The 22,136-nt window shown below is 52.4% G+C and overlaps 3 protein-coding genes across 5 annotated transcripts; all 3 read left to right on the top strand.

The window, feature by feature from the left end:
• The first annotated feature begins 195 nt into the window (after positions 1–195).
• On the top strand, positions 196–5,418 carry ing3 (inhibitor of growth family, member 3). Of its 3 annotated transcripts, none has more exons than XM_076044030.1 (13): positions 196–353; positions 497–568; positions 1,567–1,667; positions 1,746–1,811; positions 2,020–2,116; positions 2,186–2,257; positions 2,351–2,467; positions 2,689–2,861; positions 2,953–3,209; positions 3,706–3,898; positions 3,983–4,021; positions 4,828–4,957; positions 5,059–5,418. In XM_076044030.1, the coding sequence occupies exons 1-12, from the start codon at positions 326–328 to the stop codon at positions 4,942–4,944; spliced, it is 1,332 nt and encodes a 443-aa protein (XP_075900145.1). In that variant the 5' UTR covers positions 196–325; the 3' UTR covers positions 4,945–4,957; positions 5,059–5,418. The 3 variants fall into 3 exon arrangements, with proteins under 3 accessions (XP_075900145.1, XP_075900144.1, XP_075900143.1); XM_076044029.1 differs by having other exon boundaries at positions 197–353; positions 5,082–5,418; XM_076044028.1 differs by having other exon boundaries at positions 197–353; positions 4,828–5,418.
• Positions 5,419–5,746: 328 nt separating this feature from the next.
• cped1 (cadherin-like and PC-esterase domain containing 1) lies at positions 5,747–15,105 on the top strand. The gene is made up of 20 exons (XM_076044004.1): positions 5,747–6,507; positions 7,995–8,166; positions 8,485–8,579; positions 8,658–8,742; positions 9,084–9,153; positions 9,502–9,649; positions 9,725–9,946; positions 10,078–10,239; positions 10,347–10,451; positions 10,569–10,693; positions 10,762–10,829; positions 11,007–11,193; positions 11,260–11,428; positions 12,896–12,992; positions 13,078–13,214; positions 13,672–13,892; positions 13,967–14,068; positions 14,149–14,236; positions 14,325–14,471; positions 14,701–15,105. Exons 1-20 carry the CDS (start codon positions 6,262–6,264, stop codon positions 14,896–14,898), a joined length of 2,844 nt encoding a protein of 947 aa, XP_075900119.1. The 5' UTR covers positions 5,747–6,261; the 3' UTR covers positions 14,899–15,105.
• Positions 15,106–15,320: 215 nt separating this feature from the next.
• wnt16 (wingless-type MMTV integration site family, member 16) lies at positions 15,321–20,565 on the top strand. The gene is made up of 4 exons (XM_076044036.1): positions 15,321–15,501; positions 17,269–17,495; positions 18,445–18,767; positions 19,228–20,565. The coding sequence occupies exons 1-4, from the start codon at positions 15,434–15,436 to the stop codon at positions 19,711–19,713; spliced, it is 1,104 nt and encodes a 367-aa protein (XP_075900151.1). The 5' UTR covers positions 15,321–15,433; the 3' UTR covers positions 19,714–20,565.
• Positions 20,566–22,136: the final 1,571 nt, after the last annotated feature.

The raw sequence follows: 22,136 nt of genomic DNA, 5'->3' as shown, positions 1-22,136 counted from the left end.
TGTACATTTCGCCAATATGAGATTAATAAAGACTTCTTTTTCTTCTAAATAATCAAATTTACACGTGAAAGAACGGCAGCAACAAGGACGTCCACGGTTTGGAGCCCAGAAACGGTCTCGGGACTCTGAACTACAACTCCCATGAAGCGCCGCTTCGGTGCGTCAATCAACGCCTGGCGTCGCTCTCAGCCAATCAGAGCTCAGACAGCCGCCTGCGTCACCGCCTCTGACCTCAATTTTTTTGGGAGCGACACAGCGGCTGGCGGCGCCATCTTGGAAGAGGAAAAGTCTTTTAGGAAACGTTGAAAAGTCGCCAGTAGACACGATGTTGTACCTCGAGGACTACCTGGAGAGTGAGTTCGGCGCTCTGCCGAGACCGCCCGGGACTCGGACTCGCACTTTGTCCGCTCGACGCGTCTCATTTCCCGGCCCGCGTCCCACCGGACGTTAGCCTAGCCGGCTAGCCCGCTAATGTTGTCTCTCCTCCTCCTGGCAGTGATCGAGCAGCTACCCATGGATCTCCGCGACAGGTTTACGGAAATGAGAGAGATGGACCTGCAGGTTCAGAGTAGGTGCCGCCGGCCGCTCGTCACACCAACACCACCAACAACACCATCGCCACCAACAACAATGCACTAATGGTTTAGAAAACATTTCCTTACCCTGCCTCTGCAGAACTTGACTGGCTTTTGCACATCTTATTTGTTTGTTGCACATAGATTGATGAGTGTTTGTGTAACTACTGTATAGTTTAGTTTTTGTACTTTTTTCAGTGCTGCAACAGTGCTGTTTCCCATTTTGAGATCAATAAAGAACATCTATCTAACAACAACAACAACACTGCAACGTCACATTAGATGTTGTTAACCACGACAACAACAACACTTAGCACAAAGTTAGCACCGGCGGCTATCGGCTAGTGTAGCCTAACAGACCAAGGGGACTGAACACCACGCGATCTCTGACGTGTCTTCGCCAAGGGATGCAACTAACGATTATTTTTGTTGTCCACTAATCTGTCGATTCGTTTTTCAATTAGTTGATTAGTCGCCATTATCTTCTGTATGTTCACCACCTATTTTGGACCTTTGTTCAACCTAACCTAACTTGCTTAAAACTTCGCACCCGTGTTATACTGTTGCACTGTTGACAGCATACGTTTTTAAACAAATCTATCAAAAATAATGACACACAAAGCATATATCTGTGACAAAGTTGTAAAATATCGTAGGTATATCAATTCACAATTTAAAGGTTATATTCAGTGTTTATTACAGTTAAATACCTTAAAGAGATTTCTTACAAGTTAACTATCAAATTAATATGCCCGAGTCAGGTATGTACTTCCCGGTCCCACTGCTGCTCAAAGTTCTGGAACGTTTAACAAAATCAATACATCACAATCTCATCTTCTGCTGCAAATTGCAAATGCTTGTTGGTGTCGGTGTAAATGTAATTATTATCAATATCATTGTATTATCAATATTAATGTATGACTCATGTAAACAAGGTTTGTCCTACTGCTGGTGCTTATTCACATCACACTCGTCTCCATGTGTTGGTCAGATGCCACAGACCAGCTGGAGCAGAAGGTGATTGAGTTCTTTGTCAATGCAAAGAAGAACAAGCCTGAGTGGAGAGAAGAACAGATGGAGGTCATTAAGAAGGTGTGTGAAGGTCTCTAGTCAATCATCAAGCAGCATCCGCAGGGTGGTGTCACAACCGAGGCCTTCTCTGTGTTCCAGGACTATTACAAAGCTCTGGAAGATGCAGACGAGAAAGTGCAACTGGCCAATCAGATCTACGACCTGGTGAGACACACACACACACACACATACACATACACATACACTAGCTTCTGCAGATCAACTCCAGAAAACATCTTGTTTTAACTTTCGTTCTTTTGTTCTAACTTTAACTTCACAAAAACTCAGAAGGAGAATCAGTGTAATTCAGCCAGTCACCAGCCGGTGGCAGGCACGAGCTGGCTCACTGACAGCTGCTGGTTGTGTTCCTCAGGTGGACCGTCACCTGCGCAAACTGGACCAGGAACTGGCCAAGTTCAAGATGGAGCTGGAGGCCGACAACGCTGGCATCACCGAAGTTCTGGAGAGACGTGAGTCTGACTGCCACTTCCTGTCCTGGTCCCAGGACGTGCTGGCTCACTTCCTGTCCTCCTCTGCAGGCTCTCTGGAGATGGACAGCCCCTCTCAGCCCGTCAACAACCACCACGTCCACTCACACACACCCACTGAGAGTGAGTCGATGCTCTTGATTGTGTCTGTGTGTCTGTGTGTCTGTGTCAAGTTGTTGTTGACCGTGTGTGTCTGACCTTGTGCTGTGGGTACAGAGAGGAAGTACAGCGCCCCCGCCCACCACACCACCGAACACGTCCCGGAGAAGAAGTTCAAGTCAGAGGCGCTGCTGTCCACGCTCACGTCTGATGCCTCCAAGGAGAACACTCCAGGTAGGCCCCTCCCCCTCCACCTGTGTATGTGGACCTGAGTCTGACCATTACAGACTTTTTGTTATGTGTTTTTAAGGCTGTTAGTATCTTTACACTGACTCGGTAACGCACAAGAATTCCAACGTACCAGTTGAAACCTTTTTGTAACTTGTACAAATGGCAATAAATCTCTAAACCTCAATTTAAAATCTACGTGCTCTCCCCCTCGCCGCCCCCTGCAGGTTGCCGCGCCAACAGCACGCCCTCCACCACCAACAGCAGCAGTGTCTACAGCAGCGTGGGCTCCTCGCAACCTCTGGCCTCCTACAACCTCAGCACCCTGCCGGCGGGGCCTGGCGCCGGCGCAGGCGCCATCAGCATGGCTGCCGCCCAGGCCGTCCAGGCCACAGCCCAGGTCAGAGCCCCCTCCACCACCCCCCTACACTACAGTGTGTGTGCTTGTATGTGTGTGTGACAGGTGTGTGTGTGTGTGTGTGTGCGCGCAGATGAAGGAGGGCCGGCGGACCTCCAGCCTGAAGGCCAGCTACGAGGCCATCAAGAACAACGACTTCCAGCTGGGACGGGAGTTCACGCTGTCCCGGGATGGCGGCAGTGGCGGCGGCAGCAGTGGCGGCGGTGGCGGTGGCGGCGGCGGCGGCGGCAGCGGCAGCGGTGGTGGCTACTCCTCCTCTGCCCTAGCCTCCACCCTCACACAGACCCTCACCCCCAGCACCACCTCCGACTCCAGGGGGCGCAAGTCCAAGTAAGTGCGAGACCCCCCGGCAGCGCTGTGTTGTAAAGCACAAAACCCACGCGACCATGAAAGCCGGTGTGCGCTCCTCCACCAGGAGGCAACGCGTGTGCCTTTCAGAAGCGTCCCAGAAGCGAGAAACTGCTGAATCGGCTTTGTAATAATATGCACGTGTTCTAGTCTAAAGGGCTAAATTCCGCGGCCCGGTACCACAGGACCCACGGACCGATACCGATACTGGTCCGTGGCCTGGGGTTTGGGGACCACTGGTATAAAAGACCAGAAAATCCCCAGAAAAGAGTGTCATATTCCCAGTTTGTCTTGGCTGGTTCTGATTGGCCAGTGCGTCCTGGTGCATCATGGCAGTGACGGGCACGATGGGAAGTGACACTCCTGCTACTCACTCAATGGGGGCCACATGATGCGGAAGTCAGAAGCAGCTGGCGACTATTGAAGCGAGCCTGGTGAGAGCGCTGAGGTCACTTCCTGTTTCCTGTTCCCTGTCCAGGAGCGGCATCAAGTCCTCAAGCCACCAGTCTTCGTCGTCCTCCTCCTCCTCCTCGCTCTCCTCCTGCTCCTCTTCCTCCGCCCTGGCTCAGGAGCTCTCCCAGCAGGCCTCTGTGCTGCCTGAGGCCGAGGCCAGCAGCCAGGTGGACTGGACCTACGACCCCAACGAGCCCCGCTACTGCATCTGCAACCAGGTGAGCCGTCGCACAACACCCCCACCCCACCTCAACCACCCACTCCGGTGTTGCTCCAGCTGACGGTGTTGTGTCCTCCTGCAGGTGTCCTACGGGGAGATGGTGGGCTGTGACAACACTGACGTGAGTTCGCACCTCTTCACCTGCTTTGTGACAATTCAGCTGAGGCCAAAATGAACCAAACTTGTTGTGGAGCATAAAATCACATCAGTTAAAAAAGGCCTCATTAAGAAGTGAAAAACATATATACACAACCAGTCAGAAGTTTAGACACACCTTCTCAAATCTAGTGGTTTTTCGTTATCTTTACTCCTTTCTACATTGTCGATGCATACTGAAGACATCAAATATATGAGCAATATGTATGGAATTATGTAGCAAAGAAAACATTGTTAAGTAACACTAAATGTTTTACGTGAAGCGTGGCTATTTTGAAGAAATTAAGATCTGAAATGTTTTTGAGTCCTGTCACACGTTTTGGTTTATTACATAATGCCACATACGTTTGATTCATTCATTGCTTTGATCCCTGAAGTGAAAATCTATTTAAATGAGAGAAAAACCATTGCATGACATTAGAAGATGTGTCCAAACATTTGATTCATAGCATTTACGTCACTCTGCTACGTTAAAGAAAATAACGCTCACCTTCTCTACTTGTGGGTCAGCGTGAGCGCAATGCATGATGGGATGTTGCCAGGTTAATGCCGACTGGTTGTACACTACTTGTAGCGAAGCATTGTGGGATACATTGAGTGACTATATAGTGAATACTAATGGATTCAGGCACCGCTACAACATGGCGAAGGCCACTATATAGTGACAGTAGGGGTCGGTGTAGGACACAGCCACTGTGTCTGTGTGTGTTGCTGCGCTGTGATTGGTCAGGATGTGGTGCTCACCTGTGTGTTGCCGTTCTCCCGCTGCAGTGTCCCATTGAGTGGTTCCACTATGGCTGTGTGGGTCTGACCGAGGCCCCCAAGGGAAAGTGGTTCTGCCCTCAGTGCACCGCTGCCATGAAGAGGAGGGGCAGCCGCCACAAGTAGACAGGGGTCAGAGGTCAGCAGGTCGGCCCTCGCATCATAACCCCCCCCCCCCATTCCCTCCCCCCCAACACCACACCCACCGCCGTCATCTCCCCCTCATCGTGTGAACACCAGTGTCAGGAAGGATGTTCCCACAGGCCAATGAACACATCGTGGGCCAGGAGGGAGCAGGCAAGAGAGAGCGCCACCTGCTGGACGGTGCCTGCCGGGGACTGGAGGAGGAGGAGGAGCCTGCAGACACCAGGACCAATCGTTTGACTCTCCTCCTCCTTGTGCGGCGTTGATGGCGTTTTTATCCAATGAACAGCGACTCATGTGACCATGTGGAATATAAAAAAAAAGAGAATCCTGGTGGAGACACTGGATCTGACAGTCTCCACCTGTGTGTGTGTGTGTGTGTGTGTGTGTGTATGTTTGTGTGTCTTTCTCTTCAGACCAGAGACCTCCAATAAAAAGCTACAGATGTTTTTTATACCTGTTGTGTTTGAGTAGTTATTGTCTCCAGATGACTGACACCTCATCAGAGGGGAGGAGCTTCAGGAGGAGGCGGTGCTCCGACCTTGTGTGTGTGTGTGTGTGTGTGTGTGTGTGTGTGTGTGTGTGTGTGTGTGTGTGTGTGTGTGTGTGTGTGTGTGTGTGTGTGTGTGTGTGTGTGTGTGTGTGTGTGTGTGTGTGTGTGAGAAATACTGCTGCTGTTCTGTGATTGGCTGTGGACTCAGGCGGGGCGGGTCCTTTAAATGCTCTCTCTCACACGCACACGCACACACACACAGTGTGTTTTCCAGAAATAACTCAAAGTTCCAGCGGGAGGAGGAGGGCGGAGGAGCAGCAGCAGGAGGAGGTGCAGGAGGAGCGCAGTGAAAACAGCAGAACCTTCAGAAGTTCTGTTTGTGTGTGTGTGTGTGTGTGTCGGCGGTCCGGGTCCAGACGGGACCGGAAGCGGGACCTCGGCACTGTGGAGCCTCTGTAAGTGGAAGCAGATGTTCTGCGGCAGCAGCAGCTCTGCTCTGCTCTCGTCTCCACCTCGGAGCTCTGAGCGGAAACTTCTGCCGTTACTCGTTTTCGGATCTCGTGTTCCCGCTCGGTTCCCGGCGGTGACCAAGACTCGTCTGCCAGGAGAGGCTCAGCTGGACCTTCTTGCCATCGGACAAGTCCACGGAGTTCTAAAAGTAAAAGTTCTGCGTCGTGACGTCACAACGAGCGTTGAGATCCTGCGATCCGAAGAGCGATGACTCGTCCAGACGGAGTTCGGTGAAAGATCAGTCGGTTCCGAGCGGTAAGGATGAGGAGCTCCGGGAGGTGAAAGTCGGGCTCCTCATGCGGCGCCTCCTGCTCCCCGCCTGGATGCTGCTCCGGCGCCGTTGCTGCTCCGGCCCGCTGCTTCTCCTCGGGGTGGCGCTGTTTCTCTTCTACCACACGCTGCTGGCGGCTCGGAACCGACTCCGACTCGGACCGCAGTCCGCTGCAGAACCGCGCGGCCGCAAGACGGCGGACGACGTCCTGATGGAGGCGGAGAGCCAGAGGTTGATCTCCACTCTGGAGGCTCTTCAAAGACGCTCACAGGTGAGTTGACCTGGCTCACCTCCAGCTGGAACGACTGAGTGCGTCCTTGAGTGTGTAGTTCCACACATCACCGCTAGTTGAGTTGTGGACTTCAGGGGTCCACTCAGGTCTCTGATTGGACCAGGATGAGCTGCTGCTTTGATGGACATGTCTGCTGTTGTCACAGCATGAAAACACGTGGAGCTGTGACGTAAATCAGTGTCAGGCAGCAGCTGATCATTAGTCGTCCGGTTCACAGGTGACCTCGGTGACCTCAGGAGGTCTCGCTGTCTTCAAGAGCTCCCACCTGCTGTCTGTTTCCGGCCTCAGCGGCGCCTGAAGCAACAGCAACTAAACAAACTAATAAAGAAGACACCTCGCACAGCGTCTGGAGGACAACACTCAGTGACTCAGTGACTCAGTTCGGCTCAGGATTCAGCTCACCTGAGGGGCTGCCGCCGAGTGACTGACAGCAGCAGGAACCAACCAGCTGCTGAGCGGCCGGAATTTTAAGTGTCACAAAAATCAGACAGATAACAGAGTGGCAGATAACAGACAGTGTGGCCTGCACTTGTTCAACTGGTGTGTGTGTGTGTGTGTGTGTGTGTGTTCTGTTTTTTTGTCATTCTATCACCAGAGTATGTGAGTGTGTACGTGTGCATGTGAGACGACTGCTCCTATTAAAGGCACAGGGTGTGACTTCCTGTTTACAGAGCCGCCAGCTTCTGGTTGGATGGAGCTCCAGATGTTTTTCGAGCAACGCTAATGCTAAAGAGAGCGGCTAACACTAAAGAGAACAGATGACTGGGCTCAGGTCAGTCATGTGATCAGAGTGGCAGGTCAGGTGATGGTGAAGACGACTCGCTTCATCAGCCGAGGAATGTGAGGCTGAGCTTCATCGTCAGCTGCAGACGTACTTGTGGTACTGTGCTGCTGTGCATGAGTACTGCTTCAGTACTACCTCAGTCCTGCTTCAGCACTGCTTCAGTACAGAGGGCGGTAGTACTGTTTGTGCACTGCCTCAGTGTTACCTCAATACTACCACAGTACTGCTTTAGGGCTACCGCCGTACCTCAGTACTACTTCAGTACTGCTACAGTACAACCTCAGTAGTACCACAAAACCCTTTCATTACTACCTCAGTACTGCTTCAGTACTGGTTCTGCAGTTTTCCACCGCGGTGTTTGTGTGTGACTTTCTGGTGGGAGGAGGCGGCAAAAAGAAAACAGGAAACAGGAAACAGGAAGCAGAGCAGAGCCTGATTCCAGCACTCTGTGATCTTCGTCTGTGGTTTCACTGCAGGCTGAGTCCACAGCTCAGAGATCCACCTTTATTCCTCCATCACACATTCAACTTACCATTGATTTGTGATTCTTCTTCTTCTTCTTCTTCTTCTATGGCTGGCTGCTGTCTTGCTGCTGGAGGAGCTGATCTGTCTTCAGCTCCTCCAGCAGCAGCAGCGTAACTCTGTGGTTCTCTGACACTACATATCTCTCGTCCTTGTCCAGGTCCGGTCGGGACGGACCCTGCCCTTGCGGCACCGGCAGAAGGCAGTGGTCCTCGCGGGTCTCCTCCGGCCCTGGGACCCGGAGGTGCAGCTGTACCAGCAGCTCCTGCAGGAGATGCAGCATGACGTGCAGTTGTCCACCTTCGCCGAGAGCAGCAGCTTCCTGAGGAGCGGTAATCCACCTGCCGGCTCCGTCCATAGGGGGGCGCAGCAGAGTGTCGCAGTCCCAGTGACACCCACTGATTGACAGCTGTGTGTGTGTGTGTGTGTGTGTGTGTGTGTGGCTGCTTACGGAGGGGACGGGGCGGGGCCAGACACTGTTTATTTCCAGTTTCCTCGTAAATGACAGAAGGAACAGCTGGTGCTCAGTGGGAGGCGTCCTCAGACACCGCCCCTTCATAACCCCCACCCCCGCTACTAGGGGGCGGGACTACCGACTGTTACTGTCTGTTGGCTTCTGCACATGTGACTTCCTGTCTGCACCTGTCCAGGTGCGGGTGGGTGGAGCTTGCTGCTGTGTCTCAGCAGCGCCGAGCTGAGCTGCCTGCGGAGGGTCTCCTTCCCGCACCTCCAGCCCCATCAGAGGGTAAACCAATCACAGCACGCTCTGACGGTCACATGGCCCGCCGCCCCACTCCAACTCACCTGTGCGCTTGGTCCTCAGGTGAACTTGCTGCCGGAGGTGATGCAGGCCTTCTCGGACGCAGGAGGAGGGACCTGTCTCTTCCTCAGCAGCCCACACCTCACGGGTGAGTGGAACTGTCAGTCAGAACCAGAACCAGAACCAGTCTTTATTGTCATTGTGAGAGCGCAAACTACCAAATTTGAGGTGCTACTCCTGCTTCGTGTTTTAAGAATGTTAAAATCGAATAAGATAAACAAATATTGAGACTAGTAAGACTCGTAAAATCACAATAGTGCAGTGGACAAATGAATAATACGAGAGGACCTGTAAAGTTATTGCACTTTGTGAATACTAATCCACAGGAAACAGCTGATTTCATCCATTCAGCTGGGTCACCTGACCTGGGTGGGCGGTCCTACGCCCTTAAAATCATGTCATGATACAGTGTTTATGTCTCTGTCTCAGGGGCTAAATTACCCATAAGGCCACAGTCCTGTGGATCGGCCAATCAGAGGGAGCTCTTTGAAGCCGTCAGGTGAGTTGGTCGACAATTTATTTTATTTGTTTCATCTTGTCTAAAACAAACAGACACAAACACAATATTAAAACATTACTGCCAGGGTTTAAAAACTGGAAAAAATGGATGATGATGATGGTCATGATGGTGATGAATATGATGGTGATGATGGTGATGATGATGATGGTGATGAATATGATGGTGATGATGATGATGATGGTTATGGTGATGGTGATGGTGATGATGGTGATGGTGATGGTGATGATGATGATGATGATGGTGATGATGATGATGTGATGATGATGATGATGATGATCATCATTATGGTAGGTGGAGTCTGATTGCTTTTAGTTGTACCTCCTGCAGTCAGTCTGAGGCTGGAGCTCCGCCTCCTGCTCTGGTCGCCATGGTGAACGTGTTTGTGCTGGTGACCTCGGTGGAGCCGCTCACCTCCTTCCTGCATGACATCGCCGTGGTCACAACCCACTTGCAACCGGGGGGGCAGCTCACACAGGTGACACACCTTGTCTGTCGTTTGGTTGGTTGGTTGGTTGCTGCTGCTCTTACCACTGTGTACTTCCTGCCTCAGCTCCATCACTTCCTGCTGCAGCAGCTTGGCCCCGCCGGCTCCCACAAGGCTTTGCAGCAGGTCAGGCTTGTCGTGGATGAAGTGCTGCGCGCGGCCCTGTTGACCAATGAGAAGCAGCCGCCGCCCAGCGGGCCACTTCCTGGCAGGTGTGTGTGGTGCTACCAGCTGCTGACCTTCACACTGTTCCTTAGCCCCACCCACCCCTCACCTGTCGTCATCCAGGTAAGACGGAGGGGGAGGACAGTCCTGCCTCCAGTTCCTCTCACCTTTCACTCGGCTGCTGCTGGTGCAGTTCCACTGACAGTCCAGCAGAGGTCATTGTGTCTCCACTCACCGCCTGCCTGCCTCTACAGGTGGACACCAGCGTGACGCTGTCTGCCCTGAACGACACCGCCTTCCAGGCCCAGATCACCAGAGACCACATCCTGGAGGACACGCTGCACTTCCTGCTGCCGCCTCCTGACACACACTCCGACACACACCTGGACACGCAACTGTCCTCACAAACTCAACAGGTGGCAAACTGGACTTTTACACCTACACACAACTCTGGTTGAATAGGCATCTTTTAAAGTGACCTCAAAATGTGTTTGTGTGGTGTGTGTGTGTGTGTGTGTGTCAGTACGGTGGCTGCAGAGGGACACACAGCTGGTGTCTGTCAGAGAGCGACTTTCTTCTTCTGCTGCAGTTCCAGAGACAAGTGAAGACACACTCAGCGTTCCAGCTGGTAAACACACACACGCGCGTGCACACACACACTCACACACACAAACAGACATACTGCGTGTGTCTGTTTGCGTATCTGTTTTTGTCTCACAGCTTGTGTCATTGTCCTCCTCTGCAGTTGTCTCCCAGCGTCCTCTGCGCCTCCTCCTTCATCTCCGCCTCCTCCTCCACCTCCTCCCACATCATCTCTGAACTCCAGTTCAGGATCTATCGTCACTACGAGCGTCAGAGAAACATCTCTAGGTGTGTGAACCCCGACAGGTGTGTGACTCACTCCTGCCCATGATTGAAGCTATTGATGTTTGCTGCAGGAGTGATGCAGCTGACGGGGCGACCAATCAGAGAGCAGCGCAGCCTTCCGCGGGGGATGGAGCTGCAGGTGAGTCTGGTGCTGCCCCGCCTACAGTTCCTGCTGAGGCCACTAGAGGGTGTCAGGCATCGTGGACACACAGTCAGGCAGTCATTTAGTCACGGCAGTGGGAGGGGTTCAGCTGCTGCGCTGTGATTGGCTGCTAGCTCCAGATGTTCTATGTTGTAATGGTGCTCTGACCTGCAGGACGGTGCGTGGACAGCCACCTGCGGCAGATCTACACTGCCCCACCCATGGCCTTGGCTCCGCCCTTCAGCCCCCAGGTCAAGGTGTATCACGCCGAGGTTACCTTTGACACAGTGATGGTTCGCATCCGACCTGAACCCGTCAGCCCGGCGTGCCGGGTCCACCTGGATGAGCAGCGAGGGCCCAGGTGAGTCCAGAAACCCCCCCGGCAGACTCCTGACCTCTGACCCCTGACCTCTGTCTCCTCCCCCAGGATGGTGAACCATCCCCTGGGTCTGGGTGACAGTCGGATCAGCATCTTGGTGACGGACGACTCTGGACCGCAGCCTGTCGTCATGGCGACCTACACCCTCCACATCCACAGGGACGGCCGACCCAGCCTGCCCATGTTTGGAGATCATGTGACCTGTGGCTTCCTGCAGGTGGGCTGTATGACCTCTGACCTCTGATCTCTGTCTGCTGGACTAGAATGGGAAGTGATGTCATCACTGACATCTGGGGAAATCATGCTGTGTTTGGCTCCTGTCAGTGATTGGCGGCTTTGTGTTGGCAGCGTCCCACATTGCAGTGAGCAGTGAACCAATCAGATTGCTGCACACATTCACTGCCCAAAGATCCCAAAACAAAACTTTGGCAATGTTTATTTTAGTGTGTTGTGCGTATGTGCATGTAGGAGCGATACAACAACCTGCCACCAGGGGGCACAGTCGGACTCTAACGCAGGTCAGTTTACACTTGGTCTTGAAGTTCTGAAGTTCAACTCTGAAGTCTCATCTTCCTGCAGCTCCACTGTCATGGGTCAGGGTTGGCGTCATGAGCTACTGGGCACTGACCATCCTGGATCAGATCCTGGATCACATCCCGGGTCAGCTCCTGGATCAGATCCTGGATCAGATCCTGGATCAGATCCTGGATCAGATCCTTAATCAGCCCCAGGATCACATGCTGGATCAGGAAGTGATGCATTCAGTTTGAGAGGAAACAGGAGCTCCATTGTGTCCTGAGAAGCATTTATGTCTTCACTTTATCAGCCGCAGTGTTGTGTCAGGTTGTCAGTCAGGTTGTTGGTCTAGTTTTTGCTCTAGTTCTTGGTCTGGTTGTTGGTCTGGTTGGGTGTGAGGTTCTCTCTTGGATTTTTGCGATGTGTTTTTGTGCGGCTCTCACTGAGGCAGCGGCCGGCTGATGAAAGGCGGCGGTGTGTTTGGTGTGCGTGGTGTGTGTGGTGTGTCTCCTCTCTGTTCTCTGTGTTTGAGTGCCGACTCTGAGCTCAGGTACGAACAAGAAAATCCCTGTTAAGTTTTCTTGTCTCACTTTGTTGCAAGCTGCGGCGCCGAGCTGCAGAATGTTACGCTGCTGCGACAGAAACCTGCAGCGGCAGGAGGCAAGTGTGTGTGTGTGTGTGTGTGTGTGTGTGTGTGTGAGTATGATGAAGGTGCTTCTGAAGTCGGGGCCAGACGTGGCGGCGCCCACGAGTTTATCTGACCTCTCACCCCTGACAGTCAAAGAGGTGATAGGATGCCGCTCACCAGAGAACTGCAGGAGAAGAAGAAGAAAAAGAAGAAGGAGAAGAAGAGGGGGGAGGAATAGAAATAAAAGGAGGAGGAGGAGAAGAAATAGAAGAAGCAGAAGAAGCAGAAGAAGAAGAAGAAGAAGGAGAAGAAGAAGAGGGAGAATAATTTCACTCAGGAGGACTAATCCTCCTGAGTGTCACATGACCAGAAAAACAGCAAGTGTTGAGCTCCCTGTTGTTGCTCTCAGGAAAAAAGAAAAATGTGTGAACTGAGACGGATGTCAGCTGACCACCTGTGCAGGTGTCCTAACCAATCACATGACTGCAATGTGAGGTTCCTCCCCCTCCCTCTCTAACTCCCCCTGTCTCCTGATTGCAGGACTGCAACCTGCCGGTTCTGCCCGACCAGCCCTGCGGCCTCCAGCCCTTCACCGCCCCTCAGATCCTTCACACCTGCAGCTCGGGACACACCGCAGGTGTGATGATGTCACTTCCTGTGTGAGATCACCTCCAGGCTTGGTTGGTCGTCTTGGCTCCACCTGTCCCACCTCTGTGTCGTAGGTCAGTGGTTGGTGCCCTGCCTCAGCTGCTCTGACAACAGGACGTGTGATTGGAGGGCGGCTACCTGGCAACCCGACGGCTGCTACCACCCGCTGGTGCAGCGCCCCCTGCTGCAGCGCTGCCTCATGGGCAGGAAGGTGAGCGGCTCTCCCCTCTCTGTTTGTCCACCCTCTTCCTGTCATCCCTACGACTTCCTGTCCATCCCTTCACATCCTGTCCGTCCCTTCACCTCCTGTCTGTCCCTTCACTTCCTGTCTGTCCCTTCACTTCCTTCCCTTTCCTTCCTGTTTGATCCTTCACTTCCTTCCCTTTCCTTCCTGTTTGATCCTTCACTTCCTGTCCTTTCCTTCAACTTGCTGTCCGTCCCTTCGCTTGTTGTCCATCTCTTCACTTCCTGTCCATCCCTTCAACTTCCTGTCCGTCCCTTCACTTCCTGTTTATCCCTTCACTTCCCATCCATCCCTTCACTTCCTATCCATGTCTTCACTTCAACTTTCTGTCTGTCCCTTCACTTCCTGTCCATCCTTTCAACATCCTCTCCATCCCTTCAACTTCCTGTCTGTCTCTTCACTTCCTGTCCCGTGTGGTCCTCAGCTTCTTTTCATCGGCGACTCCACCAACCGCGGGATGATGTACTTCCTGCTGGAGCGGCTCAACTCCAGCCTGGAGGCCTGGGCCAAGGTCCATGACCTGCTGGTCTACCGGGACCTGAACGGGGGTCAGACCGGGGTCAGCTACTTGTACTACCCTCAGTTCTGGCTGGAGAAGAAGAAGAGACCCACCTTCAGGCAGGCGCTGCTGCAGCTGCTCCACAGGTGACAGGAAGTGGCAAGCGGAAGGATCCATGCGAGGCTTGTTGTTGCACTGACCCGTTTCCTCCCCAAAAAAGGTCGCAACCTCTGGTGAACTCCCACATGACGGTGCTGGTGGTGGGCGGAGTGCAGTGGCTGAGCAGCAGCCACCTGAGGATGGTCAGAGAAGTGCTGGACAGGTGAGCTGCCGCCACCAACGGCAGGTGTGGGACTGTCAGAAGGTCATGACCCCCTTCCCTCTTCTTCTTCTGTGGTTCAGAGAGTCTCTGCAAAACGTCCTGGTGGTGGTCAAGTCTCTGGGGATGGGCTTCCACCTGCCCGTGGATGGGATCCGCTCGCTCAGCCTGGTAGGCTGCCACCGCCGTGGGGGAGGGAGGAGACACACCCACTTCCTGTCCGTCCTCACCTGTTGCTGTTGTCACCTGTAACCTGCAGAGGGAGGTCCAGCAGCTCCATGGAGCGAACAGCGACATCATTGACGCCGCAAAGCATCATGGGTACGAAGCCATCGACACCCTGAGCATCACCATGGGGCGCCACAAGGAGTTCCTGCAGGGCAAGTGTGCCTGTCACTTCCACCAGGTACCAGCCAATCACAGGGCTCACTGGCACACTGCTCACCTGACCGCGAGGGCTCCTGGCTCAGAGCAGTGATGTCATCGGATCGGTAGTGTTGTGATGTGATCAGGTCAAAGAAATATTATCCTCAAAGCACATGATGCCACTGGTGAGGTGTGCGTGTGTGTTTGTGTGAGTGTGTGTGTGTGTGTGTTTGTGTCCTGAAACCGAACCTGTCTGCTGTCCCCTCCAGGTGGTGAAGGTCGGAGGTGGCGGGGCGTCCACAGCAAACAGGGTTGGACAAACTAGAAGACATGCGCCTGGCCTCGGCAGCCAATCAGCCGAGCTGGAGCAGGAGGCGTGGCCAAAGGCCTCGTCCTATCACGTGAGGGGAGCGGTGAACCAGGTGTACTCTGAGATCCTGTTGAGCCGCCTGTGTCCCAGCGGTTGAGGCTGCAGCTCACTAGGCTCCGCCCATCTGGGGCTGCTGCTCACCTGGATCCACGGACAGTGAAGGACCACCAGGTCATCAGCGCCAGACCAGAACTCTTCCTGGACATCGAACCCGTCTATGTGCTGGAAACAGGACGGCACGACACCAGCAATGTTTTCACCCCTGATTTTTTTTTTCAAAAGAAATATTTTTTTATCAACTGTAGATTGTTGTCAATGGAATAAAACTTTGTCTTGAGTGCGATACTAAAGGGTGTGTGCGTGTGCACGTGTATCAGGCGTGACGTCACTGCAGTTTTACGGTGACTGACTTTCTCGCCGCCCCCCCATGCTGGTCACGTGTCAGCGGGGCTGTCGACTCTCGCTCCTTTTTCCATTCGTCACAGCCGTCACCCACCCCTCCCCTACCCCTACCCCTACCCCTGCCCCTGCCGGGAGTCGGAGGAGCTGCCGCCGGTCAGTCAATCAGTCAGTCCGAGCGGAGCGACACCAGGACAGCGGGACTCCGGTGATGTTCGGGCGGCCCGCAGCTGATGGAGACCCTCCGCCTGCTGCTGCTGCTGCTGTGTGGGAGTCCGCTGAGCTGCGCCGCCAGCTGGATGTGAGTAGCGGCGACAGATGCAATAGGAGGAGCCGTCGCTAATTAAGCACGATTGCGTCTAATGAGCCGTGACGTCACATGCTAAGAAAAAAAGAAAGAAAGAAAAAAAGACTAATGGGTAGTTTGTATAGTTTGTGTTAATCTGTGGATCTGACTTCCGGTTCTCTCAGACGGTCAGTGAGAGTTGAGAGAAAGTGGAAGACTAGTTAGTGACTGTGTGTGGGTGTGCGTGTGTGTGAGAGTCACTGAGCGTGTGTGTCACCGCTTGTGCCGCAGTATTGTCACGAATTGTTTGAACTGTCTCACTTCTAATCAGCTGATATTGCTGAAAACTTTCACACTGAGCCGTTTCTAAAGTGAATCTCTGCTGTGTTGCGATTCAAACTCTTCATACATGAAAATATCTATAAATCTAAACCGTTTAAAGTTTGAGTTGAGGAAGAAGCTGCTATTGAAAACAGATTGATGGTTGTTTAAAGGTTTTTCTACGTCTTCATTTTTTATTGGATCCTTCAGTCATCATTGTCCGAGTAGAGAAAAAAATAACGATGAGCGCCCTCTGGTGGTCTGTGTGTGTGTGTGTGTGTGTGTGTGTGTGTGTGTGTGTGTGTGTGTGTGTGTGTGTGTGCACACTGACCCTTTGAAGGAAGCTCCACTCAAAAGTCACATGATGGTGTTGATTGACTGACTTTAGCCAACCAACTTTTCCACCTTTGAGCGAAGGGGCGGAGTTTGTAGCGTGTGACCAATCACTGGTCCGCATCAGTCGGTCAGACTGAAGGAAGCATTCTCTGAAGGACCCGGCCGAGAAGGACGAACCAAAACCCGCCTCCCCGGTAACTACATGGGACGGTCTAGCCTTCTGCGTATTTCCTGGTTGCGTCACCGCCATTCCATCCTGCTGCCCAACCCCGGAAGTGATGTTTTCATAGCATCAAGCTAACCATTGGTTCGCCATCCAACCATAGCGTTGGATGTTCAGATAAATAAAAACTCTAAGATAAAAACGTAATATTTTACGTGAAATTTGAATACTTAAATTTACAACATAAATTAAAATAAAATAAATAAAAAACATACATTTATACGTTGTGTCTTTGCCAGTAGATGCCGCAATTTCAGCTGACTTCTCAGGATCCCAGAATGCTTCGCAGCAGCACGCAAAGCATCCTGGCATACTGAAGGACGTGAAGGATAGTAGCGCTGTATCCTTCAAATTGGCTAAAAGTAGGGCGCATTCCGAGTACACATTGGAGCGTCCTTCGGATTTTCGGGAATTGGGACAAGCCTTTGCGCAGTGGTATGACGCAACTTCCTTTCAAAAGCATGTTTCGAAGGCTGCGTCTTTCGAAAATCCGAAAGACGCTCCAAATGCGTACTCGGAAAGTTTTTAACGTAGGGTTTTTATTTATTTGAACATCCAACGCCATGGTTGGATGGCGAATGGTTAGCTTGACGTTAGCTTGACGTCACTTCCGGGGTTGGCCAGCAGGAGGGAACGGCGGTGACGCAACCAGGAAATACGCCGAAGGCTAGACCATCCCATGTGGTTACCGGGGAGGCGGGGTTTGGGTTCGTCCTTCTCGGCCGGGTCCTTCGGAGGACGCTTCCTTCAGACGGAGGATGCTTCCTCGTAAGGATGCAGACCCTGAATTGAGACACAGCCACAACCTCTTTGTGTTGCTGCTTGTCACGTATGTTGTGTGTCGACCTTCCTGCTCCATGTGTTTTGCGTTCCCCCCGCCCACTTCGCCCCTCCCTTTCCAGGTGGTTGGGCGTGGCCTCGCCCGGCGTCCCCGAGCAGCTGGGCTGCAGCGGCCTCCCTCTGCGGCCGCAGCAGCGTGAGCTCTGCCGCAGGAAGCACTTCCTGCTGCCTAGCATCCAGGAAGGAGCGCAGCTGGCCATTGCCGAGTGCCAGAGCCAGTTCAGGCACGAGAGGTGGAACTGTTCCACCAGGGGGCAGCGCTCCGTCTTTGGACACGAGCTGAGCAGCGGTGAGTCGCTCCGCAACGGGTGTACCAGTCACACGTTGCACTGTCACAAAGTGTCTCTACCAACTTACTTTACTTACTTTACAGTAAAAAAGGATAAAGTATAAGTAATTTGTTAATGTACTAAAGTAGATCCTTCTTCTACCTTTAACTTTACTTGAGTATTTCTTATCCTGACCACTTTGTCTTCACTCCCAACATTTGCACACAAATATTGTGTACAAAATATTGTATACTTACATTGTAAAACATGCCTGCTATTCACTTAGTATTGATTCTAGTTGTTGGTGCTTCAAGTGGAGCCATTTCAACTCTGTTGTTTGGTATTTCAGAGACAGCTGGATTATTTTAGAGGACCTCGGCTTTGGGGTTAAAGGTCAGGGCCAAAAGTTTTTTTTTTATTGTTGTTGTTATTAAGAGTGTCAACATCCCATAATGTCTCACTGGTCAGAACTTTTACTGATCACAATTTGGTTGAGCTGCAGTTAGAAAAGAAAAAAAAAACGATGAGAGTGCAGTATTGAGAGTAGCAAACCTGTTCCAAATGATCCAGATGCTCATCAAGACCTCTGACCTCTGACCTCTGGTCACTTCAGTCCCGATTACTCTGTCACACCTTTTCACTCTTTGAAAAATTATCAACCAATGTATTGCTTCGTAAATGGCAAAAAAAACTTTTTACTTCAGTACATTTATAAAACCTGTACTTTCACTGTACTTTGGCGTTGAATCAGTACTTTTACTTTTGCAGAGTATTATATTTTTTCCACACACACAAGTATCTGTACTTATCTGTACTTATAAGTACACAATAAGTACTAGACTACTGTGAATACTTTTGGCCACTTCTATTGGTAATGATGTCACTCGGTCTCCCCCTTCTCTTGGCCCTGCCCCCTTCCCCTTGGACCCGCCCCTTTCCCCGCCCTTTCCTTTGGACCCACCCCCTCAGGCACCAGAGAGACGGCCTTCATTCAGGCGGTAATGGCGGCGGGGCTGGTCCACGCCGTCACGCGCTCCTGTAGCCAGGGCAACATGACGGAGTGCGGCTGTGCCGGGCGTCTGGAGGGGGGCGGCGGGTTGGGCGGTGGCCCCACCCATGGTGGCCCCCCCGCTGGCGAGGAGGAGGGGGAGGGCTGGCACTGGGGCGGCTGCTCGGACCAGATCCAGTACGGCACCTGGTTCAGCCGCAGGTTCCTGGACGGCGAGGGAGGGAACGGCTCGACTTCAGGGGGAGTGATGATGAGCCAACACAACAGCGAGGCGGGACGACAGGTGAGCAAGAACCACTGCAGAACCACCTAGAATCACCCCTAAACCACCGCCTAGAACCACCCAGAACCACCCAAGAACCCCCTAGACTGTCTAGACCAGGGGTGGGCCAACTATTTGACTGGTGGGCAACAAGGGGTTGTAAAATGTGACAGAGGGGCCGGAGTGATTTGGTGAGCCACCTCATAGTAGGAAAAAAATATAGTTTGAAATTTGGTAGTTTACCCATAGCTGGCCTAAAACCACCACCAGAACCACTTAGAACTTTTCTAGAACCACCTAGATCAACCCAGAGCTACCAGAACTAACTAGAACCACCACAGGACTACTTCGAACCACCCACAACCTCCAAGAACCACTTAGAACCATCCCTGGACTATCTAGTCCAGGTGTGTGCCAACTTTTTGACTGGGTGGGGCCACAGTGGGAAGTGACCCGTCCTCCCTCTCCCCTCCCTCCCCAGGCCGTCCACAGGACTATGAGCAGACACTGCCGCTGCCACGGTGTGTCAGGCTCCTGCGGCGTCAAGACCTGCTGGAGGACGATGGCGCCGTTTGGCCGCGTGGGCGCCGTCCTCAAGCGCAGCTACGAGCGCAGCATTCAGCTGGCAGCCGGCGCCCCCCGCTGGAAGAGCCACAGGAAGCAGCAACAGCAGCAGCAGCAGGAGGGGCAGCGGCTCCCCCTCCCGGACGGCCAGCGCCTGGTCTTCCTCAACAAGTCGCCTAACTACTGCGTGGAGGACCGGCAGCGGGGCGTGGCTGGCACCAGGGGCCGCCGCTGCAGCCGTAGCTCGGCCGGCGCCGGCGGCTGCAACCTGCTCTGCTGCGGCCGCGGCTACAACACACACCTGGTGCGGCAGGTGCAGCGCTGCCACTGCAAGTTCGTCTGGTGCTGCTACGTCCGCTGTCGCCGCTGCGAGAGCGTCAGCGACCTGTACACATGCAAGTAGGCCGTGGACACACAACTGCGGCAACGCAACTACACACAACCGCATCAACACACCCCGAAGTAGGCCGTGGACACACAACTGCGGCAACAGAACTACGCACAACCGCATCAACACACCCCGAAGTAGGCCGTGGACACACGACTGCGGCAACGCAACTACGCACAACCGCATCAACAAAAATACTGGAAAACAACTATTGGAACACAATTGCAGCAACACAACTACTGAAACACAACTACACATAACTACTGGAGCACAACTAGTGAGGAACACCTGAAAGTAGGCCGTGGAGACACAATTGCAGTAACACAACAACTGTAAAAAAAAAAAAACTCACTGGAATACAGCTGCAGTAACACACCTGCAAGTAGGCCGCAGCTACAAAACTACTGGAACACAACTACTGGAACACGACTACTCACAACCACAACAGAGAGGAGGCCATGACAACACAACTACTTTACCACAACTGCAGCAACACAACGACCGTAAAACAGCTGCAGCAACACAACAGCCACCAGACGACAATATCCAGAGTTTTTCAGCAATTAAGATGTTGAGACGACGCATCATCTGTGTTTGTGACACCAGGACAGTGTCGCCAGTGTGATGCAGCCTCACAAACACAAATGATTTTCCAAACAGGAAGCGCCACCTCATGGTGTCACCTCCTCCCAGCTTATCTTGTAAGATTTTGAAACAGTTAGTCAAGTTGTGTGGTTAAACTGGTGAACACACACCACAATAAAGGAACATTGAAAAGTTTCATTTTTGTATTTTACTTGGATTTTGTAGAACATCAATTATCTTGTATAATTTATATGATCACATAATATTTGATTTAAGGGTCAAATAAAGATGTTAGGTTTCAAGAATGTGATCGTTGTTTTATTTTATTATCGAATGGGACGACAATGTAACACCTCAGCCAGCAGGGGGCAGCAACGCCTCAGCCAGCAGATGACAGTAATACCTCAGCCAGCAGGGGGCAGCAAACCTTGGTATCATCGGTACCGAGAGTCCAGCACAGCTGGATCAGCTGTGCTGCTCTCCTGCCCCCTGTCTCCCTGTAGGTGAACTGCTTGGTAGTTTGATGTTGAAGACCTCAGTAATGGACCTCACACACTCTGCTGCCTTGTTCAGGAACTTCACCCTAAAGCTGTCCCCGCCACTGAACTGTCTGTTCAATATATTATTAGAAATTTATTTATGATTTATTTTTAGCTCTGCAGCCTCACAGCAAGAAGGTTGTGGTTTCGATTCCTGGAGTCTCCTGGGGCCTAGCATGTTCTCCCTGTGTCTGGTGGGTTCTCTCCAGGTTTCCCAGCTTCCTCCCACAGTCTAAAAACATGCATGGGAGGTGAACTGGAAACTTTAAATTGTCCATAGGTGTGTATGTGAGTGTGAATGGTTGTTTGTATGTGGCCCGAATAAAGTGGCCACTTGTCCAGGATGTCACCCTGCCTTCACCCTATGACAGCTGGGAGAGGCTCCCAGCAGACCCCTCCTCAGGAAGAAGCTGGTATTGAAAATGTATGTATGTATGTATGTATGGATGGATGTATGGATGTATGGATTTATTTCACGATTTTCCCTGCCATCCAAACTCCACCTGATGCTCAGAGTCACACTGCCACACCACCTGCACACCTGGTTTCCCACTGGGGGTGGAGCCTCGCTGTTTGGTTTGGGAAGCAGGAGAGGACATGGCGGTGAGGTGTGTGTGGTTGTGTGTGTGTGTGTGTGTGTGTGTGTATGGTGGGGGTGGAGGTGCGCAGGCAGATGGCTGGGCTCCAAGCTTCCCGGGATGCCGCTGCCAAACAGGAACAGGTGCTGGAGAAAGCAGGAAGTGAGCTGCGGGCCCTGGCGGCAGCAGGAGACCCTTGACCAGCTGGCGAGGAGGAAGACGGAGGAGTTGGCAGAAGAAAAGAGAGAGAGAGAGAGAGAGAGAGAGAGAGAGAGAGAGAGAGAGAGAGAGAGAGAGCCTGCGTAATGTGGAGAGCGGTGGAGGGGAGAGGGATGGAGTAGAGGGGGGCGGAGCCAGAAGGCTGCAGAGAGAAAGTCTGGTGGAGACTCCCCAGCTCAGTTAGCCTAGCTTAGCATTAAGAATGACAGCAGGAGGTTAGCCGGGTTAGCTGCTGGCAGGGGCGTTTGAGAGGAAGAGAAGGACGACTCCCAGGAGTTGAAGGGGGGTGTGGGGTCTGGAGGCGGGTGGGGGAGGGGGGCTTATGATGATGCTAAAGAAGAGATGCCAACAGGCTAAAAAAAGGTCCTGAAGAAAAGGTTTAAAATCAATGTTTTTCATCTTTCACTCAATTTTTTTTTATGAAATGCATTTGTTTAAATTACAAAGCATGAATTTGTAGTAAACAGTCAGCAGGATTTAATTGTTTCAGACTCTGTTTCTGTTTGTGCCCTCTGAC

The sequence above is a fragment of the Nelusetta ayraudi genome, unplaced genomic scaffold (assembly GCF_046127955.1).
Source record: "Nelusetta ayraudi isolate G7.1 ecotype Tasmania unplaced genomic scaffold, CSIRO-AGI_Nayr_v1 ptg000079l, whole genome shotgun sequence".
NCBI classification, from domain to species: Eukaryota; Metazoa; Chordata; class Actinopteri; order Tetraodontiformes; family Monacanthidae; genus Nelusetta; species Nelusetta ayraudi.
This window is presented reverse-complemented; position numbering and strand designations above follow the sequence as displayed.

What these genes read in the sequence shown, in the direction of transcription:
- wnt16 (XM_076044036.1), top strand. Translation starts at nt 15,434, where the DNA reads ATGGAGACCCTCCGCCTGCTGCTGCTGCTGCTGTGTGGGAGTCCGCTG. An exon ending in AGCTGCGCCGCCAGCTGGAT is followed by an intron (nt 15,502 to 17,268) that starts GTGAGTAGCGGC and finishes CTCCCTTTCCAG; the next exon opens with GTGGTTGGGCGTGGCCTCGC. An exon ending in TGGACACGAGCTGAGCAGCG is followed by an intron (nt 17,496 to 18,444) that starts GTGAGTCGCTCC and finishes CCACCCCCTCAG; the next exon opens with GCACCAGAGAGACGGCCTTC.
- ing3 (XM_076044030.1), top strand. Translation starts at nt 326, where the DNA reads ATGTTGTACCTCGAGGACTACCTGGAGA. An exon ending in CTCACACACACCCACTGAGA is followed by an intron (nt 2,258 to 2,350) that starts GTGAGTCGATGC and finishes CTGTGGGTACAG; the next exon opens with AGAGGAAGTACAGCGCCCCC. An exon ending in CCGTCCAGGCCACAGCCCAG is followed by an intron (nt 2,862 to 2,952) that starts GTCAGAGCCCCC and finishes GTGTGCGCGCAG; the next exon opens with ATGAAGGAGGGCCGGCGGAC.
- cped1 (XM_076044004.1), top strand. Translation starts at nt 6,262, where the DNA reads ATGCGGCGCCTCCTGCTCCCCGCCTGGATGCTGCTCCGGCGCCGTTGC. An exon ending in CCTCACCTGTCGTCATCCAG is followed by an intron (nt 9,947 to 10,077) that starts GTAAGACGGAGG and finishes CTGCCTCTACAG; the next exon opens with GTGGACACCAGCGTGACGCT. An exon ending in GTGCCTGTCACTTCCACCAG is followed by an intron (nt 14,472 to 14,700) that starts GTACCAGCCAAT and finishes TGTCCCCTCCAG; the next exon opens with GTGGTGAAGGTCGGAGGTGG.